At 36.5% G+C, this 24,275-nt stretch overlaps 2 protein-coding genes across 2 annotated transcripts in view; one reads left to right on the top strand and one right to left on the bottom strand.

The window, feature by feature from the left end:
* lhcgr (luteinizing hormone/choriogonadotropin receptor) overlaps positions 1–24,275 on the top strand; it is a 70,831-nt gene that overhangs the window by 931 nt on the left and 45,625 nt on the right. The window lies entirely within an intron of this gene.
* Positions 1–24,275, bottom strand: part of acoxl (acyl-CoA oxidase-like) — a 44,608-nt gene that overhangs the window by 1,540 nt on the left and 18,793 nt on the right. The window contains exons 16-18 of the mRNA XM_059516977.1: positions 22,410–22,497; positions 13,956–14,026; positions 8,944–9,045 (exon numbers count right to left, since the gene is read on the bottom strand). Of these exons, the coding sequence (XP_059372960.1) occupies positions 8,944–9,045; positions 13,956–14,026; positions 22,410–22,497 (261 nt within the window). The remainder of the gene's footprint in view (positions 1–8,943; positions 9,046–13,955; positions 14,027–22,409; positions 22,498–24,275) is intronic.

Genomic DNA, 24,275 nt, shown 5'->3' with positions numbered 1-24,275 from the left:
TTTACTTGATATATTTGATTAAAAAATACAATAAAAACAGCAATATTGTGAAATATTATTAGATTTTAAAATTGTTTTCTATTTTAAAAAATTGTTTTCTAATTTTTTTTAAATGTCATTTATTTATGTGATCAAAGTTGAATTTTCATCAACATCACTCCAGACTTCTGTGTCACATGAACGTTCAGAAATCATATTAATATGCAGATTTGCTGCTCAAGAATCATTATTATTAATATCAATGTTGGAACCAGTCATGCTGTTTAATATTTTTTATGTGGAAGCTGCGATACATTCTTTTTTTTTTTCAGAATCCTTTGATAAATTAAAAAGTTCAAAAGAATAGCTTTTATTTTAAATAGAATCTTTTGTAAAATAAATCTTCACTGTCACATTGGATCCATTTACTGCAGCCTTGCTGAATAAAAGTGTTAATTTCTTTCTTTGGAAATAAATAAATATCTAATTGGCCCCAACCATTGAACAGTATTATAATACAAACAAGGACTATTTAATGAAAGATCAAAAATGGTGAAAAAGGAAATAAAACACCAAAAAATCGAAACTTTTCTTCAGAGATAAATTAGCATATACACATTTTGATGACAAACATTGAGATGTGCATAATGTTTTTCATGCACAGATGGATGCAGAACATGGGCGTACTTGCTTAGAAATAAGAATAAATAGATTCAAATTGATTAAATGATAAGAAAGTTGGATTCAAATAGGTGAAATTCACAATCACACTATTCATCTCATGTCAATGCTTCATTCCTGAGGTGTCACACTGATTCCACAGACATCCTGCGTGAGTCACAGAACCTGCTCTTTTCTCCCACTTCGCCTGACAAAGAGATCATTTATCGTCCTGACGCTTTGGCTCCTGCTCAAGTCCTCCAGAGCTCAAGATGAAAGACAAATGATCACAGCCTGTCAGTTTTCTGCAAAGCTCTGCTTGTGTATTTTGACTTTTATAACCCTGTGCTATAAACCCTCTCATTGTTCTGTTTGAGAAACACTCACTTATCTGTGGCGCATTAACGGTTGAAATATGTTTGGACACGTCTTGCTCAATAGCTGTCTGTCCAATGAGGAGTCTGAAGTACGTCTGACCTCTCTTGTGCTCTCTTTCCAGACTAGATGAAAAGAATGTAGCTCTATGTAGAGGTTACATGCGCCACTGAAGCAAACGTAGAGATAAGGAGAGTGTGTAAACAGAGAGAGAGAAAGAGATGGCATGAAAGAGGAGAAAGGGAGACAGAATGGAAAATTCTGCCAGAGTTTGGTTACTCGTACACTGTGTACAGAGAAGTAAAGTCAAACACACAGTGTCATTTGATCAGCCTTTAAGTATAAGATGAACAAAAATATTTACTTTATTATTTTATTTTATCATATATTTTTTTCTAAAACAAGAGCTTTAAGTAATGAATACTGGCAAAGTATGATCTTTATATTTTGAAGGTCTAAATAAAATTGATTTTGGTATCAAAATAACCAATTTAAAAGTTTGGGGTCAGAAAGATTTCGTAATGTTTTCAAAGTGTCTTCTACTTGGCTGCATTTATTTGATCAAAAAAAAAAAAAAAAAAATATTTTTACAATTTCAAATAACTCATTTCTATTGTAATATACTTTAAAGTGAAATCTATTCCTGTGATGCGCAGCTGAATTTTCAGCATCATTCCTCCAGTCTTCAGTGTCACATGATCTTCAGAAATCATTCTAATATGCTGATTTACTGCTCAAGAAACATTTCTGATTATTATCCATGTTGAAAACAGTTGTGCTGCTTCATATTCTTGAGGGAACGATGATACATTTCGCTTTTCAAGATTCTTTGATGAATATAAAGTTGAAAAAAGAACAGCATTTATTTGAAATAGAAACCTTTTGTAACATTATAAATATTTTAAGGTCACTTTTAAAAAAAAATTAAATGTGTCCTTCCTGAACAGAAGTATGAATTTCATATAAAAGAAAAAAAATGGATTTTAGGAAAAGCATCTGAGAAAATCGATACTCAAATAACACAACTGAGAGCTCTCCAAAAGTCTTCATGAAAGAGCAGTAATATGACCCTTTCATACCCTTTTTTTTCTTTTTTTAATGTCCACTACAAATCCCCTCTAAACAGTTATCCATTACCCATAAATCAACACACAATGCTCACAATTAAAATTCAAAAACAGTCTCCAACACTCCCTCTCTGTGTTGGGGTGAGTGTGTGTGTGTGTGTGTGTGTGTGTGTGTGTGTGAGAGTTCAGTGAGGCATGTGAGTCTGGCTCTTATGTTGACACATGTAATGATAGGAGAGTGTGTACAATAAGACTCATTCTAAAGAGCTGGAGCCACACACAGAGAAATCACATGTAAATGTGAGGATCTCATCCACAGAAACCGTTCTCAGTGCTCAGACCCCCCACACACACAGTCTTACTCACTCAATAACATGCTCATGGACATTTCTTCTGCCTCACTCACTACCACACACACACACACACACACACACACACTGACTTACCAATTAGTGTCAAGTCAAGCAGCATCATTTGCTGGATGTTAATGAAACTTTACATGATCAGGAATAGCAGAGCTGGACTGTTGATTTGACTTAAGTTTCAAAAGATTTAATTGAGGTTCATTACATTCAACTCAAGCATTTTGTACTCAAATTAGAGTGTCGTCAACATCTTTAGGTCTACAAGAAGAAATATTTTCTCTGTATATTGTGATAATAGGGAGTCTCTTGAGAGTCTCTATCTGTTGAGTGGCATTTGCATACAAAATGTTCACAAGTTTGGGGTCGGTACGTTTTTTTTCATTGCTTCTGAAAGAAGTGTCTTCCGCTCACTAAGGCTGCATTTATTTGATCACAAATACAGTAAACACTAATATTGTGAAATATTATTTCAGTCTAAAATTATTACTACAGTTTCTATTTGAATAAATTGTAAAATGTAATTTATTCCTGTGATGCAAAGCTAATTTATCATCACTCCAGTCTTCGGCGTCACATGATCTTCAGAAATCATTCTAATATGCTGATTTATTGTTGAAGAAACACATCTTTCTTATTATCAATGTTGATAACGGTTGTGCTGCTTTATATTTTTGTGAAAACTATGATACACATTCTTTCAATATTCTTTGATGCTAGTATTTTTAGATGGTGGTATTTTTTTCTGAAATCTTTGAAAGTTCAAAAGAACCACATTTGTTTAAAATAGAGGTAAACAACGTATTGCTTAGATTTTAACTAATTAAAGATCAAAATATCTTTTGATTTAAGAACAACCTCATCTACAGTTCTTTCTCTTAGAAAAGTATAGCTCAATGAAATCCATTCTAACAATACATTCTTAATAAACTTGCAGCAAATTGGAAACTATTAATGAAAGTGATTTACTCAGTACGGTTTCTTCAACAGAGAGATGTTCTGGTTTATCTTCAACAGTCACTGACTCTCAGATCAATAACTAAATGTAATGCCAATCAAAGTTTGCTGAGCCTGAGGTTATTTGCATGGCTTATTTCACGGCATGGAAAACTAGACGATAGGCAAAGATGCTCACTCTTATCTGTCCAAAACATGTTTTCATCTCGTCGGTGGATAGAGCTTTTCTTCAGCAACTCCCACTCAATCAAAAATTTGACAAATATAGTTAGTTGTAATGTAAACATAAAACTTCCAAAAGGAAAATGGATGTTCACGTAATGTTTTTTAAACTTTACAAATTGGACAGCTCTGTTCACAGTGACCCGTTTTGGTGCATGTCTCTTTAAATGATAATGAGCTACTGCTCGACCAGTCCCTCGATTCCATTTATTTTTGTGTATTCGGTCGCGCGTTACTATTAAGACAAAAAAAAGTCCACTGTCTCTTTAGTGGCTCTGATGCCAGGAGAAAATTAAGACTCTTAAGGTTCACTTTTACATTTAGCTACAAAACACCTGCATTGCTTGCAAGCGTGCTGATAATGGCAGACAGCATACAATTGGCTGAGGGTGGAAATATGCTAATATCGGACAGTCCATTAGCGGTCATGGGCGGGGCCTGAACAGTATGACATCATACTGCTCAGAAAATCAAAATGGCTTGATAATTGAATTTAAGGGGGTCATATGATGTTGCTAAAAAGAACATTATTTTGTGAATTTAGTGTAAGGCAATGTTTATGCGATTTTAGGCTCGAAAAACATTTTCCACAATGTACATTGTTTCTCCTCTATGCCCCGCCTTTCTGAAACGCGTCCATTTTTACAAAGCTCATCATTCTGAAAAGTGCATTGTGCTCTGATTGGCCAGCTATCCAGTGCTTTGTGATTGGCCGAATATCTCAAGAGTGTGATGGAAATGCTACGCCTCTTAACAGGTTCAGAAAACTTTCCTCTGTAAAATGCATTGCACACACCCAAATATTTTGGGTTGTACTGTTCTGGAACAGTGATGTAAATAAAACTTAACCACTGATTTCTAGTTTTGTCCTCTATTGTAAGGCAAAACAAACTAATTTGACTTTTGCAATGAAACACACATCGTCCTCAAAACATGGCAGCGGCGGCAACAATACTAAAGTGATATTAAAAGTTGCGCCTTCTCTCTTTGCGTGAACATTTGGGCGGTGTTATGCAAATCTTCCCACACAGTGACGTAGACATGTGTGGGCATGTCTGAACGAGGCATTTTAGGAAGGTGTGGATGAGCCTTCAGTTTTATACAGAATATCTCTTTGGATTTGAGACTTTCATTTTCTGCAACCTTACGGATCTTCTGCTCCAACAGCTTTTAACACTTTAAAGACAAAGGAAAACATGAAATCGCATCATGTGAGCCCTTTAAGGAACATTTAAAAGTAAAATTTTCATAATGTTTGCAATGGAACTTTCCCTTAACATTTATATAACCAAGAAAAAACATTTTGATTGTTCAGATAACATGCAGAAATAAAATTTTCATAACTTATAACAACTCAGCTCAGATCATTTGGCCTGAAAAAAGCTCATATTGAAACTATTGATTGCACACTTTGAGCACAATGTTTTGACACATTTGACATTACTGGGGCAAAATGTGCAAAGTCTCAATTTGCTCTCCATTTAATCTCAGTGCCGTCCAGGAGGAAATGTCGAGATACTAGAGATCTGGATTGTGATTCTTATGCACGTCCTTAAGTGAACAGCAGCTAATTATAAACAAGTGATCTGGTTATTTTCTCCACGTTATGCAGCCTGTCACATGATAAATCATCTTCAATAAGCCATTGAAAACATATAACAATAGTTCATATGAGCACGCTGAAAGGAACCGTAAGCACATGCCTTCAGTCACGTGCCATGGCCACTGCAGTCACTCTGGGAGAATAGTGGGGGTTGTTTGTACAGAGACAGTGGCTGTGTTGGGTTTGGCCGAGTGATAAACATGCAGGAAAGCACCTGCTGACTGCATACTGACAGACCGGTGTCGACCCCGCTGTCCTCTCGGCTCCTGTGGGGAAGAACCCCAGTGAGGCCGCCTGCCTGTTTAATCACAGCTAATTGTGAAAAACTAGCCACTTTATGTGTGTGTGTGTGTTCAAGGTGGACAATGGTAATTTTAAAGGGTTAGTTCACCCAGATAGCAAAATTATGTAATTAATAACTTACCCTCATGTCGTTCCAAACCAGTGAGACCTCCGTTTCTCTTTGGAACACAGTTTAAGATATTTTAGATTTAGTCCGAGAGCTCTCAGTCCCTCCATTGAAGCTGTGTGTACGGTCTACTGTCCATGTCCAGAAAGGTAAGAAAAACTTCATCAGAGTAGTCCATGTGACATCAGAGGGTCAGTTAGAATTTGTTGAAGCATCTAAAATACTATTTTATTCCAAAAATAGCAAAAACAACGACTTTATTCAGCATTGTCTTCTCTTTCGTGTCTGTTCTGTGAGAGAGTTCAAAACAAAGTCTGGATATCCGGTTCGCTAACGAATCATTCAGTTCACCAAATCGAACTGAATCATTTTAAACGGTTCGCATCTCTAATACGCATTAATCCACAAATGACTTAAGCTGTTAACTTTTTTAATGTGGCTGACACTCCCTCTGAGTTCAAACAAACTAATATCCCGGAGTAATTCATGCACTCAAACAGTACACTGACTGAACGGCTGTGAAGAGAGAACTGAAGATGAACACCGAGCCGAGCCAGATAACGAACGAAAGATTGACTCGTTCACGAGTCAAGAACTGGTTGCATCGGTTTTCGGCTCACCAGTAGTTCTTTCGGACAGTTTGATTCAATAAACCGGTTGAAGAAAACGGTTCACCGGTTCTTTTGCGCTCAACGTAATGGCGTCATTTGCGATGATTGCCCTTGATTCAAGCCTTCGGTTTACCCGCGCTCATAACACTAGCACAGAATCAGTTCAGAATCAATCACCAAAAGAATCAGTTCGGTTCAGACGCTCTGTGTGTCGGTCTGCTTCACGCTGAATCACACATGCGCAGTATCATCAGCTCCTCGATTCTTCTTATCTGGCTCGGCTCGGTGTTCATCTTCAGTTCTCTCTTCACAGCCGTTCAGTCAGTGTACTGTTTGAGTACATGCATTACTCCGGGATATTGGTTTGTTTGAACTCAGAGCTAGTGTCAGCCACATTAAAAAAGTTAACCGCTTAAGTCATTTGTGGATTAATGCGTATTAGAGATGCGAACCGTTTAAAACGATTCAGTTCGATTTGGTGAACTGAATGATTCGTTCGCGAACCGGATATCCAGACTGCTTTGTTTTCAACTCTCTCACACAACAGACACGGAAGAGAAGACAATGCTGAATAAAGTCGTCGTTTTTGCTATTTTTGGACCAAAATGTATTTTCGATGCTTCAAAAAATTCTAACTGACCCTCTGATGTCACATGGACTACTTTGATGATGTTTTTCTTACCTTTCTGGACATGGACAGTAGACCGTACACACAGCTTCAATGGAGGGACTGAGAGCTCTCGGACTACATCTAAAATATCTTAAACTGTGTTCCAAAGATAAACGGAGGTCTTACGGGTTTGGAACAACATGAGGGTAAGTTATTAATAACATAATTTTGCTTTCTGGGTGAACTAACCCTTTAACATTCAGCCACGCTCGGTGAACTCCAGCTAATGTGAGAAGGGTTAATGAGGAGGTCTAATCCAAAACAGTCTCAGATGTGTGGCAGAAAGGCTTTGCGCCTCCTTAACTGCCTAAAGACTGATTGACAGCATGCTGATACCCTCCTGATGTGGCTGCTGGTCAAATCCAACCCATTCTCTCTCCTAAGGTGTCAAAAACTGAAGCATGGTCACTTATTAAGATGCTAAAGGTATTCCTAAGCATGCTTTAGGTCAAGACGCATTCACACAACTGTAACAACAGAATGTTTTGTCCTAACATTAATATAACTTTTAAAACACGTTAAAGCAATGTTTATGGAATGCTCTTATAACCTTATTAACTCTTTCCTTGCCAGCATTTTTTTTATAAGTTGCCAGCCGCCACCACTTTTTGATAATTTTCAAAAGTTTAATGGCACCCAGAATATTTTGTTGTATAAATATATCTGAAGATGCAAAAAACAAACAAACAAAAAAAGCACATTTTATTATTTTTATTCTTAAATCTTTTTTATTTATTTGTTATAATTATTGACACTTCCATATGGGTAGGTTTCATGGAAAAAGCAAAAATTAAAAAATAAATTCATAGATGGAATAGACTGCTTCTATCAACCGATCTAAAGCTTGCACGATCCTATACCACTTCCTGGATTATCAATTTATACGGTAATGTTAGGCCATTTTTTATATGCTGTTTAATGTTTCAAGGTTGCATTATTTTGCATATCGATCTGCTTACATGCGCAATAATTTTTTCTACTTCTTGCCACGTTTCGATTCAGACATTCAATACTCTTTCCGGAGATGTGTAATAGCGCCCCCTACTGTACACCAGTGTAAACACAGACAGCCAGAAAATTCCATCAGTGACGGAGAAGTGTAAGGGAAAATTCTGTCAATGGCGGGGGAAAAGTTCATATTAGATATACATTCTCATAATGTAGAGACAAAACATTCTCAAATCGTCCTTATGATGTTATTTGTTACTTTTTTAATAATGTTCCAATCACGACAAGAAACGTTCTTAGAATATTAAAAATGTAAAGATCAAAAAATATATATTGGGTGAAAGTTAGTAGAACAGTGTAGGAAACATTTTTGTAACTTTAAATTAGCGCTCTAATCATGACAACAAAACTGGACATTTCGATGTTCTTAGAATATTAAAAAAGAAAGTTTTTGTAACCTTTAAATAATGTTCGAATCATGACAAGAAAAAAGGACTTTTCAACATTTTAGAAACATTTAAAAAATGTTTTTATAAACTAAATGTTTTATCAGAGTAATTCTCTGTATTTGTAAAAGCAGATGTAATTTTTATGTGTATCTATCCATATATATTTTTGAGTACCTAATCCCACCTCTACCCTAAACCAAACAACTTATCAACAATATAAAATGCAAACGTCAGATAAAAGTAAAGTCACAGCATTGCAAAAGCTGACCAGAAAGCAGTATAAATGATGAGTCGTGTTGCAGTCCAGGTGCTCTGAAGGTGTACAATATCTTTATACAAAAAACTATTAAAACTTCAGGTTTTAAAGGCTAAAATAGTCCCCGCTCCTTGAATGTACTCACATACCATTCATATCATTTAGAATGGCATATTATTTTGATTTATTGTGGCTATTCAAATCACACCACAACATATATGTCATAATGACAATATCATACTCCAATTCCCATCACGTCATTTGAAAACAAGTTCCTAGTTCTTTGATACAGCGACACCTTTAGCATCTTGACAGTGTGCTTGACAGTGCTTCAGTTCCTTGCTGATGAGAATAGGTTGTCAAATGAGTAAATACCTGGCTGCGGATCTGTTGGCTGGTGTTGGGGGTCAGGTAGTTGTGCTCCAGGTACCACGCTCTCTCCTGATACACCAGACTAGTGCCGTGAAGAAGGCAGAACTGTAGGAGAAAATATGCAATAGTGCAACAGAAAAGACAAATTAGCAGCACAATTTATCACAAAGGCTTTATTTGCATGTTGCTTCTGATGCATATTTAATATTAACAGGTTGCAGTAGTTCCACTGCAATACACATTAAATAGTCACAACTTATAAAATGTGTTGCATGCAAGTCTGATTCATTTCTCTTGGATGGTTTTGTTTTAATGAACCGGTTCAAAAAGATTATTGCAGCCATTCTATGACAACTCCATGTCAAGATATGTCACACTAAAACATGCAAATTAAGTACATTTTGTAAACACATAGCTGATTATTACCTTTAAGATAATGAGGTATGTTGTCACTATGTGATCCTGCATTTCGAATAGCATACGGTTGACAAAATATTGATTAACCTATGTCCTGGACAAGTTTCCTACATTCAAATTTCTACTTTAAACACAATACAGACACTGATAGTCAAACACTGTTTTGTTCTAGGAGTCTAAAATATCTTAAATGGTGAAACAATGCAGTGTTCACAATGGACAGTTTTAAGCGCCATTCTGGACTACATAAAGAGATAATAGACACCGATGTCATTATAATACGAATGATAACTGAAAACAAGGAAACATGCAATGTTAATATCATGTAGTCACATTCCTACATTTTTAGAATCAAACAGCCCTAGCAAATGCAATGCAAACCTATTTATCAACTTGATATTCTGAAATATAGGCTTATATGAAGCGAACTAAGGGAGTGAATGCTGTCAAAATGCTGTGAATCAAATGCCGTCTGAAAAGTCTGTCAGGCCTGATGTGCAAGTTTCACATGCAGAATCAAATAGCACTTCAATTCTGCAAATCTGACTGGATCCAGATGATTCCAGTGGTTTACAGCTACGGTTTGAGGTTTAGGTTCAGCTGGATGTAAATGTTTAAGTTTACAATACCCCCTCACAATCGTTTTATAATTTACGGCCATTGTCAAAGAAAATATTCAATGCAATAACCCAGAAATGAAGTCAGTTTAGTTTAAATGCTGCTGCTGATGCAAAATGTCTGAAACAGGCCTTACACTAAAATTACTCACCAAAAATGAAAACTAAATGATAACTCTTTAAAGTCATATAGATTCTGACTGGCTGTCGGATTCATCGTTATCATTTAAAGGTAGATTTGTACATCCCTATTCTCATCGAATTAGAACAATTGTTAAAATGTTATAGTTATTGTTACTTTTTGATCATGACATTGAAACATACATTTTCTGTAAAGCTACTATGAAACAATGTTATGTGAAAAGTCCTATACAAAAAGATTTGAAATTAATTTACATTGATTTACTGGCATAAGAAGAATCAGAAATGGGTTCGATTCCCACTGAAAGCAAGAACTGATTGAATGTGAGCCTTCAGTGCATAAAAGCATCAAAATGCCAAATGCATAAATATAAATGTTACCTTCGGAGCGGAAAAATATATAATATATATTATATTTCCAGCACAAGAATATACAGCAAATCGGTTCTCAATGAGATATTGTTTACATGCAACTAAAGGCTGCAATTCACTGCATGACTTTGACCAAGATTTGTAGTCAAGTTGAGTCGATGCTATTTGCCAAACTCAGAGCTGATTTTGAGTGATTTAACAGAACATTTTTCTGCGTTCATTTATTGTGTTCATTTCAAAGATTCTGTGACATAAAATTGACAGATTTTGACAGGTCAAACATTCATTATTGCCATTTTGTTTCCCGGTGGACTGATAAAAACAATCACAATTTCTGCCACTATTTTTCGTGTGCAATACGCAACAGATAGTCTGTGAATGCTGTGTCACCATCTAAGGCGGAGAGCATTCAGTATCAGCACAGTGCAAGGCCAAAAATGTAAGTGGAAAATACTTGCTGACCACTGTGTATGTTAAGTTTCTTATTTTGCATATCTGAAGGACCTTACAAAAGCTGTAGGCCTCTTCACATGCACCAATTTGAGTGAGTACAGGATGTTATACAGAAGATGAAGGGGATGGAAAAACAGAAGCGGTACGAGCTAATATCTCTTCTCCTCAGAGGTGAGGTAGCAACCAAACCACCTAGATACATCAAAGAGCTGGACAGGAAAAAACAGAGCATGCAAAGCAATCAGTTGTAAAGCATGGACACTAAGAGGAATAATATAACCTTTGACCTGTAGCAAGCCGTGCACCGTAAAGCAAAATAAACATATAGAGGCACATGATCTCTCTGGCTGTCAAGCTTTGTGCTCTGCTCCCTTCCTCATATGGAAAGCAGAGAATCAATGGCTTATCACAGAGCCATTGAGTTTCTTATCAGGCCACACCGAAAGAGGGTTCGTCTGAAATGGAAGTCACATCATTGGCGTGTCAGCTATGGGAACTGAAACCATCATCAGAACAACTGAATGGTTATTATTAAAAGCTTAAAGACCCCAAGAAATGCCTTGACGAGAGTGGCTTCCTTTTTACTGTTTTGAAATAGAACGTTTGGAAAAATAAACTGCCAGTGTGCTTTAAACTTAGTCAGTTTTAAACAAACATACACACATATATATATATATATATATCACTATTTGTATACATGTATACAACCAACTAATGAATCACAACATTGCAAACTTTGAATTTAAGCAAAAACTTTTTCTATAATAAATACATTTCCATACAGCATTGTGAATGACAAGCGGTGGAGAAATATAAAACTGTCAATTTTTTTAATTTAAATGTCATATTTGTGGTTTATTGCTAAATTAGCATTCAATAAAACAAATAGTGTTTATTGCATAGCATTAAATAAGAACTAAGTTAGTATTCCATTCTAAAAGTAAACGTTCAAAAATACTTCTGGTATCAGCACTTTTTGCACTTGACAGATGCTATCTAGAAACAATCAATTTGAAATGTCAAACTGACGTAAGATCACAGGTCTCATGACTGTGCGATTAGTAAGCATGCTCCTCAGTGCCAATAACAGCAAGAGAAGTTTGAAGAAACAGGTGGAAGTGAGGTTTTCCTGTTCCTCACTGGTGTGCTTTGTCTCTCGATCACAGGACTAGTGTGACAGCACACCTCATGACCTGCCAGGAACCAGGTCATTATCTGTGATTTATTCATGCTAGGTGCTCTCCAGAGGACCTGACAGCTGCTGTCAGCTGGTCTGAGATCAGTGCAGTTCTGCTCCGGTGCTCCACAGCTAATCTGATACTCATATGAATGCAGCACACATCCTGATACTGCTGCGTCACATCACTGCCAATGACAGTTAATGTGTTAATCCACCCATAAGCCACAATGAATGACTGTTGAAATCATTTTATCATAAAGCTGTCCCATGAAAAGCTGAAACAAATTTCTTTAACTGTTCAACATTTCTGTCACCATTTACGCACCCTCATGTCATTGCAAACTTGTAGAGTGTAAAGATGTAGACTCCAAAAAGGACAAAAAAGCACCATAAAAGTAGTTCATGCAATATATTCATATTTTCATTTTCGCCTAATCAGTATAAATGCATGACATATTTGAACACATTACACTTCCATAATGTGAAATATTTTCTGGATATTAAGTAAGAAAGGGTCTGTGGAATTTTTTCCCCATTCGTTGTGCAACTGAACAGACTTTTGCAAGCAAAACCACCAACTGTGCCTTTTTGGGGCTTTTTGCATCAAAACATTTGTTTTTTGGATTCTGAATGGTTGCAGTGGCATTGTTTCTATGGTGTCTGGGTGGTTGCTAAGGCATTGCTTTGTGGTTAACAAATTAGGTGTTCTAGGTGGTTGTGGCGGATTGTTATTTGTTTTTTTGGGTGTTGTAGGTGATTGATAGGGTGTTGCTCTGTGGTTGCTAAGGTGGTAGTTCTTAGAATATTCTGAATGGTTACAAGGTAAAAGCTTATTGGCTTCTTGGGTGTTTTAAGTGGTTGCTAGGATGTTGCTATGCAGCTGTTAAAGTGTTCAAAGTGGTTGCTATTATGGCTGGCCCTGACTAAAGATTTATCTAGTCCATTAGTAGTCGTTCATTTAAGCCATTAATCGACTAATCGCACACTTATATTAATTTAATTACTTGTGTATATACTGGGGGTGGAGAAGTAAGCCATGATGACCCTTTAATTCATAGCCTGCTTTCTATAGAAATATTTCTCATGTCTGTGAGGCTGTAGCCTATTCACTGTGTTTCAGTTAATTTTTGTGCTGCATTCCATTTCAAGGAGACAGAGACAGCAGAAAGCACATCCCATTTGTTTTCTTTATTTTACAAAAGCACAATGTTTTGATGTTATTGTGAATGAACGCAAATGAAAGTAAACCCTTTACAGTTCCAAATGATGTATTACTCTTATCTGCATTGAGTAAAAATGTTGGTGTATGATGAATGATAGGTGAACATTTGGATTTCCTGCCTGATTTACTGTAATTACCAGCTGTTAACGCTGACAGTTTTTGTCTGAGACTAACCAACTAATACATTTTTGGTTGACTAAGCCTCTTCTGATCAACTTACATTTAGCTGACTATTAGGCAGGCAGCCCTAGTTGCTATAGTATTTTGAATGGTTGAAAAAAACCCAGAACACAGAATTATTGTGGTGATGACTTTTGCATGGAAAGCACCACTCTTTTCTTGTAAAATGTAAAAGTCTAGCTTGCTTTATAATGCTGGCCCTTTGCACTAATTTAGCCCCTTTTTTCAGTTTTGCAGCCTGCTTTTTCCAAACACGTGGTTAAGAGTGGAATCCTCTGAAATCTCCCTGCGACGCTGAGAAGCTCAGTTTATTGTTTTTTGAGTGGGCACGAAGCTGTTGTTGTTGTTTCTGAGAACTTTCCATTGGAACCGGCTGATGAGTCAAAAGACAAAAAGAGTGTCGTGCAGCGGAGAGACAGCACTTCACACATACCTTGGTGAGCAAGGCACAGTCCTCTTTGATATGGCATTCTCGTACGGCGAGAGCAAACTGCTCCAAGGTCACTGCAGAAACACAATTAGAGAAATTAACAGCATAATAGTGAAGTTAGAAGGTTGCATTACACATAATAGTGTTGCATTACACATTTTTGCCCCTTAGGTCCAAGTGATTTGCATCAAAAACAGTAAAATTACTATTTTTCACCTTCTCCCTGACCCTTAAAATAAAATTAGACACTTTGTCTTTAAGAAACACTTCTTTCACATTTTAAATGAGAAGCAGTGCTTTGATGTAACAAAATCTGCTGCACAACCGTGCATATGTTTTCGATCTAGGCAATATTTATTTCAGCTTGAAAGAAGAAAGACCAAAAACAATATAAAACAGAAATGTATTTATCATTCAAATCATCAGATCTGGGATTCAGCTAATGAATTTGCATTTTAAGTAAGCAAACTACCAAAAATGTAATGTAATCTATTTAACTGAAATGTAGAAATTTCCCGCTAACAAAAATATGTTCTAAGAACATTTTTATAACGTTCCAAGTAAGTTACAAAAACATTCTTTTGGTATGTTCACATTTTTAAAATGATTTAAACGTTTCCCAAACATTCCATGTTATCAACTTTCGAATGTAACATTTTGAAACAAGTAGTACCATTTGTATTATTATATTAGACAAATGTCCAACTTAAGTTTCAGGAAACATAATGTACATAATGTTTTTTGTGCTAACGTTTTGAAAATATTATTAAAGACCAGATAACTTCCAACGAATGTTCTGGTAATGTTACTAAAAGAACGTTTGTTCATAACTTTAATAAAGCCTTGCTGGAACATTAGCTAAAGTTCTGAGAACTTTCCTACATTATTGAGTAAATATTCATCTGATCATTCATTTATAACTGCACAAATTTCCAAAAGTTGTAGTAAATTTTTATAGGGCATCAAGCAAGCCCTTTTATCTCAAAAGATGAAAGAAAAATTTATTTCTCATGATAGGAGCCTTTTAAAATGGCTTTGTTTGATTTAATACAACTGTAATATAAAAATATCCTATTATGGCAGATTTCATGCCATGCTTTGAATGAACAAAAGTGTATGGATTTACAGAGATGACTATTTGCATCTCCTTACAGTGCCTGTGACTCTCTCTATATGACTGATTTGAGGCACTGAACAATGTCATTAATATTATTCTGTAATCTGTGACCGCGCTCTATATGTTACAATCATGCGTGTCAAGTCAGTATTAATATCTTAAATGAAAGCCCAAATTGGAACACTCATGTAAAGTGTGAATAAAAGCCCCTCATCTCAATGTTATCAGCACCATCTCAAGAGAAAATTTGCGCATGATCTGTGTTTGTGTAAGTGTGTGGGAGGAGGGTGAGAGAATGGAAATTTGCTATCAGGAGAGGAAAATATATCTTGACACACAAACCCATGCACACACACACACACTGAGCATGTGGAAATACTCTAGAACATCAGAGGCTGAGAGATGCACTGCACCTTTCTGTTGCTTACTGAGTGTAAGAGTGAATCAGAAAGTCAAAGGGAAGTTAAACAGTGTCTTTAATGATCAAAGACATGTGGTGAGTTTATAGTCTACACGGGCACATGAAACACTTACTCTAGACCTCACACTACTAATGCACTACTAATACACTGTGCTTGTTGAGTTTAGGACACATTTAACTGTAAAATAAGGAAAATTTGCTCTTAGGGATTAGTTTCAGCGACATCCTCCCTGCAACAGATGTCTTTAAATTAGTCTTTTGACATTTTCATGGACAAATATTTCAAAACCCTTACATTTTACTTCAAAAACACTGCTCAAGATATTAAGACTTTATGATTATAAAGATTTAAAATGTTTCTTTGTTTGCTGTCTTATAAATTAATTTTAATTATTATAAAAATATCCTTAGAATTTTGAAATAATTAGACTATTCCAATGGATTGGTTTTATATTGATTATAAATGTTTATTTGAATTATTATTGGAATTATTTAACTAATAAATACAGTGAGATCACTAAACAGTAATTGTTGCTCAAATCTGTAACTTAAATTTAACTTTTAAGATTTTTCAACTGGAAATTCAGACAAAAACGCTCATTAAGAATAGTCGTTTTGACATCCTAAGTGTAATTACACATTTAATTTGAGGTTTCATTTGTCTGCAGTTGATAAAACCATCTGGCAATTCACTAGCTTCCTTAATTCCTTAGTTTCCTTAATTGGAATTAGCTGATAATGTGATGCTAAGATGCATGCAAATTTTACAAAAACGTATTTAAGCACCCGAGTCACAATTCGATTACGGAATTTGAAAGCTAGTGTAATTTACAATCAAATGCTGTGCCAGTTTTTCTCAGAACTAACTGCCCATTTCTAAGCCCTTTTTGCAATGATTTTCAAACATCTAATCTGTTTCTTTTACTGTGTGGCTTCAGTGTCCAAATACTTTCTGGTATCGTTGTGCATCCCAGCATCCTTCAGAGTGATCTTTTGCGACCCTTTGCTATAATTTAAATGTCTTTTGTGAGAATTTGGATGTAAAAAGAACATCTTCGAGGGACTTCCGGTGGTAATCCGAAGCGTATGGCCGCATAATCCCGCACTCCCGCTCGGTCGGAGTTTATTCCCCAATTTGAATATTTGTAAGACTTAATTTTTTAATAATCAGTGATGGAAGGGGAAAAGTACAGGAAAGGCAAAGGAAAGCAGTTTGGGAAGGCGGAGAAGGGTGAAAAAATAACGACGGAGGGTGTCATGGTCGAGGAACAAGGAGAGAGTGATGGCGCACGTGGACAAAATGCCAAATCAACAGCGGTGGATATGGAAGTTAATTTCGCCGCCATCCGCACAGATATAAAGATGATGTCAACGGAGATGAAGACTGAACTGAGTAACTTTCGAGATAGAATCAGAGACGACTTGAAAAAGGAGCTAGCGGACATTCGAGAGGAAATCCATCAGAAGCTTAACGAGGTCGCAACCGATCTAAAAACCACTACTGACAGAGTGAGTGAGGCCGAGGCTCGGATAGCCGAAACTGAAGAGTGGTCCGTGGACTTTAGAGAGGCACTGAGCCAGTCACTACAAGCTCAGGACAGTTTGCAGTTAAAGCTAACGGACTTGGAAGCACGCTCAAGGCGTAACAATGTTCGCATTTACGGGATCCCGGAGGGAACCGAGGGAAACAACATATTCCAGTTCATAGAGAACTTTATTAGAAAAGAGCTGGAACCCCTTGCTGACGTTGACCTTGGTATCCAACGATGCCACAGAGCACTCGGCCCCAGACCGCCCAGAGAGGCGCAAGCCAGATCGGTGATTGTGTACTTCCAGCAGTTTAAAATTAAAGAGATGGTTCTACATTCTGCGTGGAAGAAAAAGGAGATATACCACAGCGACAGGAGGATTTACTTCGATCATGACTATCCTGCAGAAACGCTAGCAAAAAGGAAGGCGTATACACAGATTAGGAGGGTTCTCCGAGAAAAAGGAATACGTTTTCAAACACCGCCGCCAGCGAAACTGCGAGTCTTTTTTGAGAGTGGGCCAGTTACTTATGGAAATGCATCGGAAGCAGCAGAGGATCTGAAGAAGAGGGGATTCCCGATTGAGTGGGAGAAAACCGCTGAGGCTGCGGAAAAAGCACAGAAGGTCGTCTGGCAACGATCAACGAGCGCGAACATGACAAATCGGCAGTCCCGCCAGGATTGGATCAAGGAGAAGCTACAGAGTTTTCACCGGCCAAGATAGATCTATCGTTAAAGCCATTAAGGTAACGTTGGATTCGGGTGACAACAGATCGTTAAGTGACTGCATAATATGAGCAAAAAACATCAAGCGGTTGTATGGTTATGGACACTAATGCATTAATGACATTAGCACCAAGGGACAAGGTTTTATGCCCTCAATGTGGGAGTAAAGACTAGGATAAGTTTCCTATGCTCTTTTAAGTTGTTCTTCACATCCCCACAAGTCTTTTATTTTTTATTCATAATATTTTCCCTATTGAATCTATTGCTGATCCCTCAGCTCTGTTGGAGTTTAAATATACAATTTAACTGTTCAGAATCAACCTTAGCCTTTAATGAGAATAGTTGACCGACAAGTACGGGTACTTATGTTTTTGACTTTTCTAAGTGCACAGTACATCCTTGAGTGTACTATAGATTGCACTGAAGGGGGGCTCTGGTGGTTAGCTGCTGGACTATTCCCCCCACATCACGAAGTGTTAATACTTCACAATGGAGGTCTACCTATGTTTTTTGATTTGCTGGTTTATTTTTTGTTTTTGTGATGTTCTCATTTTGTTATATAGTTCTAATATAGTTCAGGTTTGGTCACCAATAATGTGGTTTACAAACAGTGTCTTGCTGTGGTTTAAATGCAGTGTCAGGAATATAGGGTGATAACCCTAAACGTAAATGGTTTACACAACCCAATTAAGAGAAGCAAGGCTATTGCAAAGATGAAAAAGGAAAAGTTACATATCATATTTTGGCAGGAGACTCATTTCAACAATGCAGAGCACGAAAAATTAAAAAAACTAGGGTTTAAGAATGTATTTTACTCATCCTATAAGAAAGGGAAAAGAAGAGGGGTAGCAATACTAATCTCTAATAGTGTAAAATTTCAAGTGGTTACTGAATTTACTGATAAAGAGGGACGGTATGTTTTAGTTAAGGGATTTCTAGATCAGAAAGAAGTTACACTAGTTAATGTATACATAGCCCCTGAGCAGGACAATTCCTGTATTAAAGAAATTTTTCAGTTAATTGCTTCTGAATCCTCTGGGGTTTTAATATGTGGAGGAGACTGGAACACCCAAATACAGCCTAAACTCGATTCTTCTAATGCACTAAAGAGGTTAACTTCTAGAGCTAGTATAACGAAAAAACTTTTGATGGAGATGGGACTGATTGATGTGTGGAGGGATCTCCACCCAACAGACAAACAATTCACATTCTACTCTGCAAGTCAGGATGTTTATTCAAGAATTGATTATTTTTTTATTTTTCAATCAGACAGACACAGAATTATAGATTGCAAGATAGGAGTCAGAGATATCTCTGACCACTCCGCTGTCTACTTGACCCTGCATTTAGATAATAAAAAGAAGGATATGTTGTGGCGACTTAATACAAGCATTTTGAATGACAGTACATGTAAGGAATACGTCCAAAAAGAACTGGTGGATTATATGGATAACAACGATAACGGGGAAGTATCACCTAGTGTCCTGTGGGACGCCTTAAAATCAGTGATCAGAGGAAAACTCATAGCTCTCACATCGTATAGAAAAAAGAAAAGAAGTAGAAGGCTGCTTGAACTACAAGAAAATCTGAGCCTCTTAGAGAGAGAACATGTTGAGAAGAAAAAAATACATATATTTAATCAAATAAACAATGTTAAAAAGGAAATAAATAAATTATATGAGGAAGAATTAGAGAAAAAGGCTAAATTCATTAAACAGAGATATTATGAAAATGGCCCTAAGGCTTTGAAGCTGTTGGCATGGAGGTTAAGGAAGCAACAGGCTGATAATACTATATATGAAATTAGGGATCCCAAAACCAAAAACAATTGTCATAAGCAAGAAGATATTCACAATATTTTTGAAAATTACTATAAAAATCTATACAAGGAACCAAATACAACTAGCTCACAGGAAATGCATTTATTTTTAGAATCACTTGACTTACCTTCTATAGGTGAAGTACAAAATAAAGCCCTAATGGCAGAGATCACAAAGGAAGAAATAGGGAAAGCAATTTCTAGATTAAAAGTTAATAAAGCGCCGGGAACAGATGGCTTTCCATCCGAGTGGTATAAGGCTTTAAAAGATCAATTAGTCCCTATACTTTTTGATTGTTTTAACTATACACTAAAAGGGGGTGAACCACCAAAAACATGGAGTGAGGCAATAATTTCAGTTATTCCTAAAGAGGGTAAAGACAAAAAGGAGTGTAGCGCATTTCGGCCAATTTCTGTATTAAATGTGGATTATAAATTATATGCGTCGATATTAGCTAAAAGACTGGAAGATATAATACCAGAATTAGTGGATTCAGACCAGACAGGATTCGTACGTGACAGACAGACACAAGATAATATCAGGCGGGTGCTGCATGTACTCGATCATGTCACTAAAGGAAACATCAGAGCAGTAGTACTTAGTTTAGACGCCGAGAAGGCATTTGATTCGGTTCGCTGGGAGTACCTGTATTTGGCATTGAGTAGATTCGGTTTTAAAGATGAGTTTATTAGATGCATCAAAATGTTGTATTTATCAGCAAAGGCTAGAATAAGGATCAACGGGCATCTCACTCAGAGTATTAACCTGGAAAGAGGCTGCCGCCAGGGATGCCCTCTCAGCCCCGCCCTTTTCGCTTTATTCATTGAGCCCATAGCACAATCAGTTAGAGACGAACAGGAGATAAAAGGTATTACGGTTCAAGGTTTCGAACAAAAGATTTGTCTGTACGCAGACGATGTTTTGTTGTTTGTTACTGCACCAGAGGTTAGTATTCCTAGGTTGATGTCTGTCTTAAAAAAGTTCGGTACTTACTCGGGATATAAATTAAATGTTCAAAAAACACAAATCTTAAGTTATAACTACACCCCTCAGAATGACATACTGGGTAGATTTAAATTTAATTGGAATTCACCAAGTATTAAGTACCTGGGGATTATAATAACAAAGGATATTTCTAAATTGTTTGATAGCAACTATGGTCCTATAAGTAAGAACATTAGATCAGATATAGATAGGTGGTCCCAACTGCCCCTAGAGATGCATAACAGAATAGATTCAGTAAAAATGAACATGCTCCCCCGACTCTTATACCTCTTCCAATCCTTACCAGTTGAAGTTCCTTTAAAACAATTTAATGAGTGGGATAAATGGACTTCAAGATTCGTATGGGGGGGTAGGAGGCCAAGAATTCAATTTAAAACACTGCAGCTACCGAAAGAGAAAGGGGGTAGATCACTGCCGTGTCTATCAGATTATTTCAAAGCAGCCCAGCTAAAACCCTTAGCATGCTGCTGTAACCCAGAGTATACAGCAAAGTGGAAGGACTTGGAGATCTCGCAGCTGACTGTTCCATTGCAATCGGTGCTGGGTAGCAAACCTTTATATGAACAGCATTCTAAAAGTTTAAATCAGTGGACTAAGGTTCCTTTTAGAATCTGGTTTAAAGAATGCAAATCGCCGTTACTTGAAAGACAATCTAGACTATTAAGATGGATAGCTTTCGACCCCGACTTTAAACCAGCAAGGGCCGATGGGAGGTTTCAGCTCTGGTATAGGCTTGGCATCACCTCTTTTAGTTCAATCTCATCAAAGGGAGAATTAGATAGCTTTCAGGAGATTTCTGGTAAATATGGTTTGGGAAAACTTGATTTTTTTAGGTATTTACAAACTAGAACTTATTTTAATAAAGAGATACGATTCATGGAGAAGCATGACACTAATTTAATTGATCTATTTACTGACATGTATAAAAATAAAGATAATAATAAACTTATCTCAAAACTATACCTAGCCATCCAATCCATAAAGAAACAATCAACAAATAAGGTTAGATTAAAATGGGAAAAAGAATCTGGTCTAGTTATTTCAGAGGAAGATTGGCTGAATATTTGTTCTGTACAGGCGACTTCTACCAGCTCGGGTATGTGGAGAGAGTTTTGTTGGCGGAATCTTATTAGATACTTTGTTACCCCCAAGTTAAAATCTATTCAGTCTCGCGAGAAGGGAAGTGGTCTATGTTGGAGGAAATGTGGGGAACAGCTGGCAGACCATTTTCATGTATTCTGGAGCTGCCCAGCCACTCAGTCATATTGGCAGGAGGTAATACAAGTAATACATTCTATTTTCGGTGATGGAATTGACTGCTCATTTTCTACAATTTACCTGGGCAATTTAGCAGCTCAATTGATGAGGAAAGACAAGTACCTTATAAAGATATTATTAGCAGCCAGCAAGAAAGCTGTAACACGAAAGTGGCTACAATTTGAACCCCCAACAAAGGCTGAATGGCTGGACATTATTACCAGTGTCCAAAGTATGGAGAGGATGACTTTCGCTTTAAACCTACAGATGGATAAGTATTTGCAGTATTGGGAAAAATGGATTGTGTTTACAACTTCATGACATGTTTATTGACCAATGTATGACATAATACACTTTCACCAATTTTGTTTTATGTAAGAATGTATGAGTGACCAAACGATTGTTCCGTTTTGTTTAGTTGTGTTGGTATTTTGTTATGGCTGTTTTGTTTTTGTTGTTGTGTATTTTCAAAAGGAAAACGAATAAAAATAAAGTATAAAAAAAAAAAAAAAAGAACATCTTCTAACATCCGTGCAACACATGGACTATAAATAATGTAGATAAACGTCTGCTTTCTCTCACCTCTGTGAATGTGTGCCATAGCCAAAGAAGTCACGTGATGTAAACAAGTGTTCCAGGCCATGAAGAACTCATCTTTGTTTTTCTCTACCTGTTCAAGGGAGTAAATAGCATTGAATACAATTTGTTACAATTTACAGTTTCAGGAAAACAGAACAAAAATATTGACAACTCGTGTTGCATCACAGAGGTTGAAAAATTTGGTAGAATGAAAAATAAATTTTTTGGGTAACACTTTATTTTAAGGTGTCCTTGTTCCACATATTACATGTACTAACTAAAATAATAACAATTAATAATGCATAATTACATGCAAGTAACCCTGGGCCAAACCCAAATCCTAACTCTAACCATATAGTAAGTACATGTAGTTAATTAATATTACTCAGTACTTACATGTATAATTACACTGTAACAAGAAACCTTAAAATAAAGTGTAAAAAAAACATTGAGTGAATTCTGACTGTCTCATGTCGAATACACGAGAGTTGACAGCCTTGTACCTATTTATATATTTCTTTATTAATATTTTAATATTTATTAGATCTTATATTAACCATTTGCACACACGAGCATTATTCAACTCGGCTCCTCCCAACTGCAGATGCAGGTTTATTAGCTACTTTTTCCTGCGTTTTTTAGTTAATTTCTTGCCTTTTCCCATCTTATGAACAAAATATTTTCATGCACGATAAAAGCTCCTTGTGGTTTCACGGTTTGACCGATTTGAGCATCCATAAATGACACAAAACATAGGAATTTTGGATCTCTGCAGGCAATTCCTATATGTAAAAAAAGTCACCTCCTGTCCTCCAGCTGCATTTTGCTCATTGAAAAAATTATATTTGTTTGTGCTCAGAGTTATGGATATTGCTATTATAGCTTTTCGCCTAATGGTTAGAGAGCCTGACTTGTAACCCAAAGGCCTCAGGTTCGAGTCTTGGTACCTGCAGGGATTGTCAGTGGGGGGAATGAATACCACGACTGAGGTGAGACCCTTGAGCAAGACACCGAACCCCACACTGCTCCCTGAGTGCCACAGTATTATCTTCAAATGGATCTTTTGATGTTTTTTTTTTTGCTAGTGAATTGCTTGAACTGAATAATCGACGTCACGAGTTCCACCATAAATGACTCACTCATTTAATAAGGTTTGTTCCTCCTCTTTTCGCTTCTTCAGCCACGTTAACACGACACTGTCAGCACTACTACTGGCTCAGCTGACTAGTTTTAGAACATTAACTGAATTAAGATGTTGATGTTGAATTAAATTTACATATCTTTTTCCATACCAAAGATTATATTTAACACAAATCTGCAAACATATTCAGAAAAGGTAACGGGTTCACTGCTAACTAGTGAAACACTCAAAACACATGTAAGATGGAAACACTGAGCATTGTGATCGAGTTTGTAGCTTAATTTACCACATTTGAAATACAGTTAGCTGCAGTTCAGTTGCTGACAGTTCAAAAGGAAATCAGATGAAATCATCCAGTCTCTCACACCATTGAAGTGAATGTTCAGTTTATCAGGAAATACAGTAATAAATATTTGAGAAATGATTGTTGGATCCCACTTTATATTAAGTGGCCTTAACTACTATGCACTTGCATTTAAATTAATCATTTGGTACAATGCACTTATTGTGTATATACACGTTTTTACATTGTACTTATATTTAAAAAAATACCTGCATGTAATTACATCTGTAATTAATTTCTGTAATTACATTTATAATTACACGGTTGAAATTTCATCCTATAGGTACTATAGGCCATAAATATTCAATCAAAGCATTTCCCAGCTACTCACACTTGGCATGGATCTCGTCACTTGCTCTGCCTTAAAATAAGCAGCAGTAAAACA

Source organism: Carassius carassius, chromosome 30, assembly GCF_963082965.1.
Source record: "Carassius carassius chromosome 30, fCarCar2.1, whole genome shotgun sequence".
Taxonomy (NCBI): domain Eukaryota; kingdom Metazoa; phylum Chordata; class Actinopteri; order Cypriniformes; family Cyprinidae; genus Carassius; species Carassius carassius.
The sequence above is the reverse complement of the archived record's forward strand: the minus strand, read 5'-3'. Positions and strand labels throughout refer to the sequence as shown.